This window comes from Elgaria multicarinata, chromosome 2 (genome assembly GCF_023053635.1).
Source record: "Elgaria multicarinata webbii isolate HBS135686 ecotype San Diego chromosome 2, rElgMul1.1.pri, whole genome shotgun sequence".
Classification (NCBI taxonomy): Eukaryota; Metazoa; Chordata; class Lepidosauria; order Squamata; family Anguidae; genus Elgaria; species Elgaria multicarinata.
In genome coordinates, this window is record NC_086172.1 from 101909291 (window position 1) to 101923176 (window position 13886).

At 42.9% G+C, this 13886-nt stretch overlaps 1 protein-coding gene across 2 annotated transcripts in view; it reads right to left on the reverse strand.

Moving 5' to 3' along the window:
• QSER1 (glutamine and serine rich 1) overlaps positions 1 to 13637 on the reverse strand; it is a 46328-nt gene extending 32691 nt beyond the window's left edge. For both annotated transcript variants that reach the window (XR_010025058.1, XM_063117322.1), the window contains exon 1: positions 13438 to 13637. Coding sequence is in view for 1 of the 2 variants with exons in the window: in XM_063117322.1 (XP_062973392.1) it covers positions 13438 to 13568 (131 nt within the window). In the remaining variant the exon portion in view is untranslated. The remainder of the gene's footprint in view (positions 1 to 13437) is intronic.
• Between the last annotated feature and the right edge of the window lie 249 nt (positions 13638 to 13886).

The following is a 13886-nucleotide window of genomic DNA, read 5'->3' on the forward strand; positions in this document are numbered from 1 at the left end:
GATTATAAGATGTTTTAACTTGCTCCTGTTAGCCATTTTATTAACACTCTGTATTTTGGTATTCCCTCTGGTGAGAGGAGTATTTTATTATGTTTCTGTATGCGCATGGCCTGACTGCCTAATAAGCATTCAACTGTTGTTGTTGTATTATTATGTGTCTGAAGAACTAGACTCTGCTTATTAGGAATGACCACCACCTACACTGAGAATTAACATTTCTGATTAATTCTTATCAACTTCAAGGCTACTATCAGGAAACAGAATCTTGGGACATAGAAAGAGCTGACTACCTTTAAACCACAGATTAAGAAACCTCAGTCAATCCACCCAAGCCCTTATCTTAACCAATCAAGGTACTGGTTTTAACCATTAAATCCCTAATTGGCTTGAAAGTGTACTTTAAGGACCACCTGCCAGCTGCTCTACTGAGGCCCTTTTTAAAATCTCCTGAACCTTCAGAACCAAGGAGGTTAGGAACCTGAGATATGGGTTTTTAGTGGTGGCACCCTATCTTTAGATTCCCATCCCCAGGGAAGCTCCCCAGGCAGTAATATTTGGTTGCTAGAAAATGGTAGGGTTCAGACATCACTTGGCAACTGTGTGTAAACTGAGTCATCCTGCTGCACTCCTCCCGCCCGAGCAGGGTATGCTGTTTCACCCATTGACACCATCGCAGCAGTCTGTTTTAACCTTCCACAATATCCCAATGAGAGAGGAGCGGTATGGGATAAAATACAGGGGCTTAATTCAGCACTTCCAGCATCTCTCCGACAAGGGATGGGGGCTCTAATGCACTGGAGGTTTTCAGTGAGAATGCTGATTAAGCATAGTCTTCACTTTATTTATGTTTAAATTCTCTGCCTTGATCCTTAAAGAATACTGCTCTACAATAACTAGAGGAAAGTAGAAATCTCAAAATGCAAGTACTGACTTGCCTGTTTAAGCCCACTAAAAATCTACAATGCTTTTAGTAGCAATGACAACAACAGTTCTGTGGTACGAAACTTTCACTGGCTTTTCTGAGAGAGGATTATTGGGCTGAAATTGGGAAGACCGTTTAGATGGAAGCAATGCTTTCTATCTTCCCCCTATACTGGTAATCAATTTCTCCACATCACTAACTGTAGTCCCTTTCCTTTCCCCCTGTAATATCAACAAAACTATTCAATGTATATAAGAAATAAGGGGCTTATGTCACTGATCTGGATTTTTGGTGAGGCAATGAACCTAGGAACATAAGAACCTAAGAAGAGCCCTGCTGGATCGGACCAATGGTCCATTTAGTTCAGCACTCTGTTCACACAGTGGCCAACCAGCCATCGGCCAGGGATGAACAAGCAGGACATGGTGCAACAGCACCCTCCCACCCATGTTCCCCAGCAACTGGTGCACACAGGCTTACTGCCTCGAATACTGAAGATAGCACACTTGAACATAAACATTAGTTAATTCTGGATCAGCAAGAAGTAAATTTCTCAGTTTCACTGCTAAAACTACTCACAATTTACGACATCTGTCACCAATCTCTGGCTTATTTATTCCTATTGTATAACTGATTCTGGGGCTGTTTGCATGACATGTCAGCCCACCATGGGTTATTTAATCCATGATGATGATGCAGCATGTGTTGTCACCATTTAAAATATGTAACCCCCATTCAGGCATTGTCATGTTGTGAGAACCTGGCAAGCGTGGGTTATGTGAGGGTTAAACAACCCTTGCATAACTCATTCTTTATTTTAGAGTTATGTGAGAGTTAGCTGCAAGGAAACAGTTGCTTAACCCTCGCATAACCCACGCTCACCAGGTTTGCACAGCATAACCACCACCAAGCAGGGGCTGCTTATGCAATTTGGCACCTACAAGCACTATGGCATGGGTTAAATAACCCACTACAAGCTTCAGTATATCATCTGAACCTGGTCAATCTGGGGTAGCTAATAAATCACACATTGGGTAATCTGCAGGTTATATGTGGCACTTGGCTATTCTTTATGAGGTCCATGGAGCCCCATCACTTTCCTCCAATGACCAGCTGGATCAGTCAGATCCGGATTAAGATCACTGGGAGGGAGATGAAGTTAAAGCCTCTTCACCCTTTCAGCGATGCCAACGCAGAGAAAATATAGCATTTTTAGTTAGCACTGCTTTGTATACTAATTAATGTTGGTATTGAAAGCAGGATATATATCACATACCTGCAGTTGGATCATCTATATAAATAAAAATGTAAATGTTCGTTCGAAACAGACGTTATATCTCCGAAAGTTCTTCACCGATTGCTTTGAAATTTTGACACAACATTGCATTCGAATACGCAAGCGTTGTTATGTAACTATGTTCTATATGGGGACAAAAGTTTGTCTTAAAATCGAAGAAATAGGCCTCCTCAAAACCAGTCCTGCTGATCATTGTGACATCGCCAATCAGTAGGCCAATCCACTGCCTCTGCCTCCTCTCCTATTTGCATGTTCTCTCCTATTTGCTCTTATAGGTCATTGTGACATCGCCAACCAGTAGGCCAATCCACTGGCTCTGCCTTCTCTCCTATTTGCATGTTCTCTCACAATTGGCTGAGTGAATACAGATGTCACACCTGTGACAGTTACACGTTCTGAAGAAAGGTAACTGCCAGGAGTTTCCACTAACGTCCTCACCGTAAAAACATCCTTTTTTAAAAACCAAACAATCTGCTTTACTTCATCCAAATAATGCCTCGCAAAAGATCACACTTAGGTCGTCGTACTCGCAGAGCGGAAGCACTGCGACGAGAAATTGCAAATCAGACTGAGGAAGAACGGGCATCAGCAAACGAGAAAAAAAGAAAAAGAATGCCTCAAATACGTGCCAAGGAACCAGCCAAGCAACGTTCAGCAAGACTTGAGGATGCACGGTTGCGAGCACGGCAATCGCGTTCTACAGCTTCAGATCTGCTTTGTTCTCAACAGAATGAACGCGACAGGCTGAGAGTGGCTGAAAGACGTCAATGAGAAACAGCACATCAGCGTCAAACACGACTCCGTGGTAAACAATCACATGATTACAATCGCCTTGCATTCCGGTACAACCCAGCTGATGATTATAGTTTGAGGTGGCATGTTCTCATCGGCACTATGACTGAAGTGTGTCCTTATTGCAAGGCTCTTAAATTTAATGGAGAAACAAAAGGAATGTGTTGCGTTGCTGGAAAAATTAAACTGCCTCAACTTGGATAACCACCAGAGCCATTACAAACTTTGCTTGACGGATATACCGCAGAATCAAAGCATTTCCTATCTAACATCAGGAAATACAACTCATGCTTCCAAATGACGTCGTTCGGCGCAGAAATCATCACAGCTCCATTTATGCAAACTTTCAAAGTCAAAGGACAAATTTATCATAAAGCCGGCTCCTTCCTTCCGTTTCAAGATAGTCAACATAAATTCCTACAAATGTATTTCATTGGTGATGGCAATGATGAATTGAATGCACGCTGCGGAATTTATACCGGCATAAAAAGGTCCATCGTTTCAAAACTGCAACAGCTACTTCACGAAAAAAAAATTTAGTACATTTGTTCAAAACAGCAATTGACATGATGCCATCTGATACACACAAGATTGTTATTCATGCTGACAAAACGCCTGCTGGAGAACATGTGCGAAGATTCAATGCTTCAACTATAGGCGAAGTGGCAATTGTTATAGTCAGAGATCAATTTCAACCTAGAGATATTGTTATTCAACGGAAAAACAATCTATTGAAAAAAATTGCAGAAACTCATCGATGCTACGATGCCCTGCAATATCCAATCATTTTTTGGGATGGTGCCAATGGATATCACTTCAACGTTAAGATGATAAATCCAGTCAGTGGCGAAGAAACAGATATGAAATGCAACACAATGAACTATTATTCATACCGATTAATGATTCGAGAAAATGAAGACAATCACATTTTGAAATGCCGTCAATTGTTTCACCAATACATCGTAGATATGTATGCAAAAATAGAAACAGAACGTTTGATATTCATCCGTTTAAATCAGACCAAGCTTCGCTCAGAAGAATACGTTCATTTGCGAGATGCAGTTGTAAATGACGGTAATACAACTAACGTTGGAAGACTAACGATTTTGCCATCTTCATATACAGGCAGTCCACGTCATATGCATGAGTACGCTCAAGATGCAATTGCGTATGTTCGTCACTACGGCCGTCCAGACCTATTCATTACATTCACATGCAATCCAGCTTGGGACGATATACAACAGCTCTTACTTCCTGGCCAATCGCCGGGAAACATCACAGCACATGTTTTCAGACAGAAGCTGAAATCGCTGATGGATTTCATGGTAAAACATGAAGTGTTTGGGTCTGTGCGCTGCTGGATGTACTCAGTGGAATGGCAAAAGAGAGGATTGCCACACGCACATATACTAATCTGGCTCAAAAACAAAATCACTTCAAATGAAATTGACAATGTAATATGTGCTGAAATGCCAGATGCCGACATTGATAAGGATTTGCATGAAGTTGTGACGAAAAATATGATACATGGACCTTGCGGTACACTGAATCCAAATTCACCATGCGTGATAGACGGAAAATGTTCTAAGCGATATCCTCCAGCTTTAGTATCCAACACAGTTACAGGAAACGATGGATATCCTTTATACAGACGAAGATCAGCAGAAGATGGCGGAAAATTAGCAACCATAAAAATGCGAAACGGTGACATCAAAGTAGATAACCGGTGGGTTGTTCCATATTCGCCTTTGCTATCAAAAACATACAAAGCGCACATAAACGTGGAATACTGTAACTCCGTAAAATCAATAAAATACATTTGTAAGTACGTGAACAAAGGCAGCAACATGGCAGTTTTTGGCGTGCAACCAGAAATAAGTGATAGGAATGCGGTCATACATATCGATGAAATAGCACAGTATCAGGCTGGAAGATACATAAGCAGCAATGAAGCTGTATGGCGAATTCTATCATTTCCCATACATGAACGAAGTCCAGCTGTTGTTCACTTAGCAGTACATCTAGAAAATGGACAATGCGTTTATTTCACAGCTGCAAATGTGGAAAAAATAGCCCTGAATCCACCGGCTACAACGTTAACTGGTTTCTTCACGTTATGTCAAAATGATGCATTTGCAAAAACACTGCTGTATTCGGAAGTACCTACGTATTACACATGGAATGCAAGTAGAAAATCATTTCAACGATGCAAACGACGACAGCGAGTCGACGGACAACCTGACATATTCAAAGAAACAACGATAGGCAGACTGTACACCGTGCATCCCAATCAAGATGAATGCTTCTTTCTTCGCATGCTGTTGGTAAATGTGCCCGGTCCAACGTCTTTCCATCAATTGAGAATTGTCAACGGCGTTACACATGCCACTTTCCACAGAGCATGTCAAGCTCTGAATTTATTGGAGAACGACCGACACTGGGATGTATGCATTAATGACACGTGCAACACGTCACATCCAAATCAAATTCGTGCATTGTTTGCAATCATATTGACCGCCTGCTCTCCTTCATCTCCAACAGAGTTATGGGAGAAATATAAATCGGACATGGCTGAAGATATTCTCCGTCGAATACGCAAAGAAAATTCAAATATGAACATGGATTTCACACCAGAAATCTACAACGAAGCATTGATAATGATTGAAGATTTGTGCTTAGAAATCGCAAACAAAGTTCTCAATCAATTGGGAACGCCATCACCGAAACGAACTGTTGCTGCTTCGTTCGATGTAGAATTGTGTCGTGAACAAAATTACAACACGGATGATCTTTTGTCGTATGTGCAATCAAATATTCCTAAGCTAATGCTTGAGCAAAAACGCATTTACAATCAAATAATGAAAACCATCAATAACGGGATTGGAGAAATCATCTTCTTAGATGCGCCAGGAGATTGATTCTGGCAGCAATTCGATCCCAAAATGACATAGCCTTAGCTCTTGCGTCGTCCGGAATAGCTGCGACATTGCTACCTGGTGGAAGAACTGCTCATTCCGCTTTGAAATTGCCATTAAACATACAATTCATTGAAACTCCCACGTGCAACGTTTCCAAAGCATCCGGCATGGGAAAAATATTACAAAAATACAAACTTATTGTTTGGGATGAATGCACAATGGCACACAAAAAATCACTCGAGGCTCTTGATAGATCATTGCAAGATTTGCGTGGAAACATCAGACCATTTGGGAATGCATTAATATTGCTTGCAGGAGATTTCAGGCAAACATTACCTGTAATTCCTCGATCGACACCAGCGGACGAAATAAATGCTTGCCTGAAATACTCTACTTTGTGGCAACACGTAAAGACGTTAAAATTAACTACAAATATGCATGTCCAGCTGCAAAACGATCAATCAGCTGAGATATTCTCACGGCAATTGCTGGGAATTGGGAACGGAAAGGTGCCGGTTGATCTGACCTCAGGACGAATTTTATTACCTCATAACTTCTGTAATTTAGTGACGTCAAAAGAAGAATTGGTTGAAAAAGTATTTCCAAATATTCAAACCAATTATAAGAATCACGATTGGCTGAGTGAACGAGCTATTCTTGCGGCCAAGAACAAAAACGTCTACGAACTTAACAATATTATTCAATCTAACATTCAAAGCGAGGCAGTCACATATAAGTCCATCAACACTGTTGTGGAAGCAGATGAAGCGGTTAATTATCCAACAGAATTTTTGAATTCACTCGATCTGCCAGGGATGCCACCGCACGTACTGCAATTGAAAATCGGCATGCCAATTATCATGTTGCGAAATATCAACCAGCTAAAACTTTGCAACGGCATGCGGCTTGCAGTAAAAAAATTACTGAGCAACGTCATAGAAGCAACAATCTTGACAGGACCTTTCAAAGGTGAAGATGTCCTCATTCCTCGCATTCCTATGATTCCAACAGATATGCTATTTCAATTTAAGAGATTGCAATTCCCAATTCGATTGGCGTTTGCAATCACCATCAACAAAGCTCAGGGCCAATCTTTAGAATTGTGCGGTTTAGATCTAGACACAGATTGCTTCTCACATGGACAATTATATGTTGCATGTTCTAGAGTCGGCAAACCAGACAATCTCTATATCTACACAGACAATGGAACAACTAAAAATACTGTATATCCACAAGCATTGTGAAATTAAACATATTAGAAACATCCGCTTTGTCTTTTCTTTCTTTTCAATTTAACCAGACTGAGCCACAGCAACGCGTGGCAGGGTACAGCTAGTTTGTTATAAATTGATTTGTCTTTCAATACGTGAGAGCAGAAAACTCTTCTGACCCCCTTGAAAATGGTGAAAATCTGGCTACAGCATCAAGACTATACAGGCACTAGAGATCAAGTAGACTTACAGAAATTCAATACACCCAGTCTAACTGAATGCAAGCCATGTGGTCATCCAAATTGTCGCTACTTAAGTGAAACTAGGCCAAGTCAGTAAACGTCAATTTCCCCACTAAGACAGCTGACATGCAACACTACTCATCTGGCCAAATTAAGTTCATGTTAATCAGCTTTCAGGACTACAAAACAAATATATCATGGCAACACATATCAGCCCATATAATTCAAATTATAGCATGCCACAGAAGTAAGCACTACACAGGCATTTCTGCAAAGCAAGATAAAAATTTAGCAAAAAGCTAAGAAACAGAAAGTTTGGAAATTTAGCTATAAGCAACATATAAAAAGTCATACAAAAGAGTTCAAAAGCCAGGAGATGAATCCAGAATCACAGGTATCTTTTGTATACTAATTAAATGTCACTTTAGGTAATCAAGGCACTTTTAAGTAACAAAAATTGAACTAACACAAACATGTCTTTATAAGAAGCATGCAATTAGAGATCCAAGAGAAAAGGCTTTTATTCTGATACATCGGTAATACTGTATATTCTCCACATTCACTATGCAAACATGAACTATAATATGCCATTCTCAGTCTTGGACTAATTTCTCAGTTTGTGAATCTGGAGCAATTTTAGCAGGCTGAAGTACAGGATTCCATAACAAATACACAATACACTCTTTGCAGAAAGCTCACCACAAGAGGCAAGAGAATAGTTCAGTGTCAATTTTCATTTAGTTCTTTGCACTTTAGAAATCTGCCAAAGTACTAATTTTGAGTGATCTCCCTATCATTATAAGTTACTGCAAACAGACAATGAAACAATGGCACTGCCAAACTAATCTAGTACTAGGCCAGTGGTCTCTAGTCCCGCAAACCCATGGACAAAAATTAAGTTTGCAAAACCCATCAGGCAACACTATAATTTATTCTTTGTGGCAATATACCCTTAAATATACCCAGCAAGCAAATACCGTTAAAATAGTTGTACACCTAAGAGTCCAGCACTATAAACTACCACTAAATGCCAATAACCAGAAAGCTGGTCATACTTCACAAAGCAGTCAAACTATCTTGATTTTCCCAGTTCTGTGTTTCCTGCAACTTCACACCCTTTCCATTTCTGAGTATAGGTAGCCCTATCTATTCCAAAAAACCCTTTCACTTAGACAATAGGATATAAGAAAAAGTGAGAAAACTTATAAAAAGCACCAAGGTTGTGTAATAAATAGTTATATAATAAATGGACTAGGAAGGCCTGCTTTGAGCATACACTCAGCCATGAAACTTAGGCCAGATCTACACCAAGCAGGATACAGCACTATGAAAGCGTTACGAAAGCAGTATATAAGAGGCAGGAGCCACACTACTGCTTCTTGTCAGTACTGACGTCCACTGACAACTGTTGGGGCCCTTTCACACATATCATATACCACTTTCATAGTGCTATATCCTGTTTGGTGTGGCTCTTGGTTCTTATATACTGCTTTCATAGTGCTATATCCTGCTTGGTGTAGATTCGGCCTTAGGCTATGATCCTATACATACTTACCTGAGAGTGAGGCCTTAGCTAGACCTAAAGTTTATCCCAGGCAAATAGAGGGGGTCGTCCCTGCCTGCTCCCGGTATCGCCTGTGTGTCATTTGGATGTACAGGGACAATCCCGGGATATAGGCCTGGTCTAGCCATGGCCTGAGTTTCACTAAACTCAGTAGAAAAGAAGTCTGACCCAGATACTACAGACAAGGGCAAATCAATGAAATAACATTAATACACCCACTTATGTGGCTTTCCTAATATGTTTAAACACATAACACAAAGCAGATACAATATTTGGAAAAGTTGACAATTTAAGATTCTTCTCTCCTGTGCACTTTACACAGGCTGTAAAATTAATAGGAAGTAAATGACAGAAGAAATAATCTTTATTAGTCATGCATCCAATAGCATTAGTATACATTAATTTTTTTAAAAAAGAGAGCATATATGTTCACTTGTTCAGAAACATTTGTGGTGGGAATTAACTCAGCTCCATCATCACTGACAAATTCTTGAAAAGGAATGAAGAAACAGCATTCCAAATTTCATCATCAATGATTTCTCGGACTTATGGACCCCTCCAAGTCTCTGTCTTCATCTGTCTTTTGGATGCTAAATTTAAAACTTTTGCTATGGAAAGCCATGAATGACTCCCACTATAAATTTTCTTCACAGAATACTATGTCTGCAAAGCATAACTAACAGGAATGAATGACAGAAAAATAAATACTTGCTTATTTTATAGCCTCAAACTATACAGCACACACAGAAATTTGTATTGTGGAAGTTAGAGGAGTATAGATTTATGCTTGGCAAGTAGAGCAGACAACTGTCTTTAAACACCCACCCACTAAAACCTCTTTCCTCCCCACAAAAACAGGATGCCAAATGTCCGTTAGCATGTCTTGTTCTTTAAGGGCAGATGCCAGCCTTTCCTGCCTATGCCAGCAACTCCACCATGGCACCTGTACCTGGCACACTGAGAGCTGAGGGGGAAATGCTTATGGCAGCTGTTGCACCCACTCTGAGATTGGAGTCTAGTATCAAATTGAGATCACATGTGCTACTGATGGGATCCTTAAGACCTATGCAGACTAATAGTGCAGTACAAATAGCAGCAGAAGGCTACTAAAATGTTTTGTTATCTCAGAACACTAGAAGTAGCAATTTTCAGACAAGTGCTATATCCTGGATAAATACTCAGTAAATAGTTTCCTCAATGTTAACAAACACCTCTTTGTGGTTCAGATTAGAGAAAGCTACTTCTTGAGTCAATTTTTTTAAAAAATTAAGTAACAGTGACTTGACTGTGTACTAGGCAGACTTAGCAGCTAAGACACACCAATTTCTCCACATCATTATCATCACTTCCCTCTAAAGTGAACACGGATGAGTGCAATCAGAAATGGAGCCAATACAGGGCCAATGAGAAACTAGAGAGAGGTATCAGCATGCTCAGAACTCCAAAGTTTGCAGATGATGATGATGATATCATCATCAATCGGAAGTTGCCTTATACCAAGTCAGACCATTGTTCCATCTTACCCAGTATTGTCGACACTGACTGTCAGTGGCTCTCCAGGTTTTCACGCTGGATTCTTTCCTAGCCCTACCTGGAGATGGCAGGGATTGAAGCTGGGACCTTCTGCATCCCAGGCAGGTGCTCTGCCAATGAAACACGGTCCCTCTAAGAGGCAACCCTCCACATGCTCTATGAATTTGAATGCGAAACAAAGCCACCCAAAAGTGGGTAGTGATTGACAACTTTGTTCAGACATCTGGCCAGCACGTTTAGAACTACATATGTAATAGGAACCAAAGGAAACAAACAAACAAACAAACCATAGACTAGCTTGGGGAAGGGGAAGGAAATATCCCTTGATGGTGAACATGCTTGGACAACTTGCAAGGCAGGGAATTGGCTACCTGCCTTACAATGCTATGAGCCTGGCCACCAGTGAAGGAAATTTCCCTGCTCTCCTCCCGGCCCAAAGGATCACATGACTGTTTTGATTTCACTTATGTACATATCTATGCACAATGTTCAATTACAGCACTTTTAAAGTCCTTATGCCTAAATAGAGTGTGTTTTATCTTCTGTGCTTATAAAAGGTTACTGTGGATATATTGCTGGTAAAGCAAGGCAAGCTGTAGGATTGTAATCATATACATTGGGTACATCCAATGATAGTCCTGCATGTTCCACAAGCTAATTTCTTCGGACAACTGGATGACAGATTCCTGGACAATACTAAAGAGCTGACTGAAAATGTGCACCAAAATTTGTTATTGCTCCCCACTGGTGAAACTGATATAAGAAAGGAAGCAATCAAAATGATAAAGTTAATATAATTTAGGATTAAGAGGAGTTGGTTGGTATGCCATGCTCAGGTTGAGAGCCTACCAAGAAATCAAAGAGCATTTAATCCCTCCTGACACCCAGTTCATGGGTGCAAGTCCCATTTGTTCGCTAACACCCATTCGGATTTCAGTTTCAATATGAGACATTCTGCAAGATCCTTTAATGGTCTGAAGAAGCACAGCTGAGTCTTCATTAAATATACTGCAACCCCTAAATTTAAAAATGTATATAATAGGACTAGCTGTATTTTAACATTTATAGGATGGTTGAACCACTTTTACAGCTATGACCCCATTCACACGATGGGGAGGGTAAATTATCCATGGAGCAGAGGAGACTAGGAAAACCACGATGGACATGCCTGTTACACAACCATTACCTCTGTGGAGTGCCGTGGTTTACTTACCCCTCCCCACTCTCTAGATAACTTCACAGGCTCCCATCACTGCACTGGTGTATCCCAGCAGGTGCCGCGGTGTGAATCAGGTTGCAACAGCCGCGACAGTCATCTAAAAGGGCCACCAACCATATAAAAAGGCTGCACTGGCAAGAGTGTTGCTGAAAGTGGTGTTTACTCTCGCTGGTGGATTCTATGGTTGCCACTCTTTGGGGGGCGGGTTTGCCAGAACAAGTGAAAATACCCAGGGAGCTCCCTTCAGACAGCAGTGGAAGCACTGTGGAAGACTGCTAAGTCCACTGCAGAGGATGGGTAGCGAGCATGGGTAGTTGGGGGGGGGGCACGACTCCCGCTACATGACAGACCAACACACCGTGGATGGCATTTTTGAGCAATCTGTGGTGGGTTAGTGTGACATCTGAACAGGCCCTGTGCCTGATAAAGTATCTCCTAGAATGTATAAACCAGCAGTGGGGAACATATGGCCCGCCAGATGTTGTTTGACTGCAGTTCCCAACATCCCTCACAATTGGCTATGATGGCTAGGCCTGATGGGAGTTGCAGTCCAACAACAACTATATGCTCCCCACCCTGATATAAAGGATTCCATTTAATATTCCATGTTTTGCCCTTCAAATATTCTTGGGCAAGTTTCAGCATGAATTAAGCTACAGAACCAAAGCATTTATTACCAAAAGCTACAGAATCTCTATCCACAGTAAAACAATTGGTGGCATAATAAAATCAAAATGATGCAAGGATGCTGGGAAGCAATGTGAGCCTCTGGTGGCTTTAAGATGAGATCACCAAGAGTTGGCAATGCCCATCCGTGACTGTCAGCAGAACTGCCTGTCAATTCTGTGCTTCCACCCTCCAAGGCACACAGGATATTGTTCTTTACACTCCAGATCCTACCGTTAACAAGTTGAGCCACACCTTCTTTTTAGATCATGATGATTGATACAGATGGGTTAGAAGGCTCCCCTCATTCCTCCAGAGACCTCAAAAAACGAAGAAGCTGATATAGTATGCTGGGCTTCCCCTAGGCAACGCAAGAAGTAAACATGAACTCTTGAACCCGGACTGCCTGACAAACGCACACCTTAGGAGCACAAGAAAAAAAAGCAGGGCAACTTTCCCCGCTCACACTGGCTTCTTGGTGGCGAAGGCATTTAGCGGGGTGGGATAAAAGACAGACTGCTCCTACCACGCTAATCCCTCATCCCGTGGAAAGGGAGAAGGAAGAAAAATGCCTCGTTTGTAGAGAGCGTGTGAGAGAGCGAGAGCAAGCAGCGTGGAGTTATACAGTATCCCTGAATCCCACACTCCCGTCCCCCGCTATACCACAAAGCAGTTTCTTGCCCCCTACGGCTATTATTGCCCCTTTATTCGCCTCACAGCCTTATCTACCTCACCGCCCACCCTACAATTCCAAAAGTAAGCTTCACGGCGGCGGGACTCACCGGGGCCCTAGTGCTCCCCTACTGGCGGGCCCAGGGCTGGGGACGCGTCTCGGTCATCCTCGCCACCCCCAGGGAGGACGACCGAGACACGGTTTTCGCCCCCCACGGCGCCCTGCAGCACGGAAGCCGCCCCCCACCTCGAGGAAGACGAAGACGCCCTGAACATACCCCGCGGGTGTGAGGGGGAACCAAGGCCTCGTCTCAATCCCCGGCCTTTCCTGACGCAGCCCCCCTTTCGTCCTTTCCTCCCGGACAGACGGAGTGGCGGGAGGGAGGACGGACCTTCCTTACCTGGGTTTGAGGCTGCTGGCGCCCCGTTCGTAGGCCCAGGCTGTGGTGGGTTGTGAGGACGCGGCGGCGGCGGCAACCGAAGCCAGCGGATCCGGGTAGATGGGGGCTGGTGGGTAGTTCCTGTCCATCATCGGAGCGGGAAAGGAGGGGACGCCGGGGCTCCGCTTAGGGCCTGGGCGCGAGAGAGAGCAGAAGGGAACGGGGGGCGGCGGCGGCGGCTGCAGGGACCGAGCAGGGTGGGAGCGATTCCCCCTTCCCGCTCACAGGAGGAGGGCAGCAGTAGTGGCGGCGGCGGCGGCGGCCCTCCCCACCCGGTCCTCCCTTCAATTTCCGCTGCGAGGGGCGGGAGGGCGGCTTGGAATCAGGGGCGCTGAAGCGCACGGCGACCGCGTTGGCAGCGGGGGCTGCAAGCAGCCTAGCCGGAGACCCATCTCCGCCGACGGCAGCTT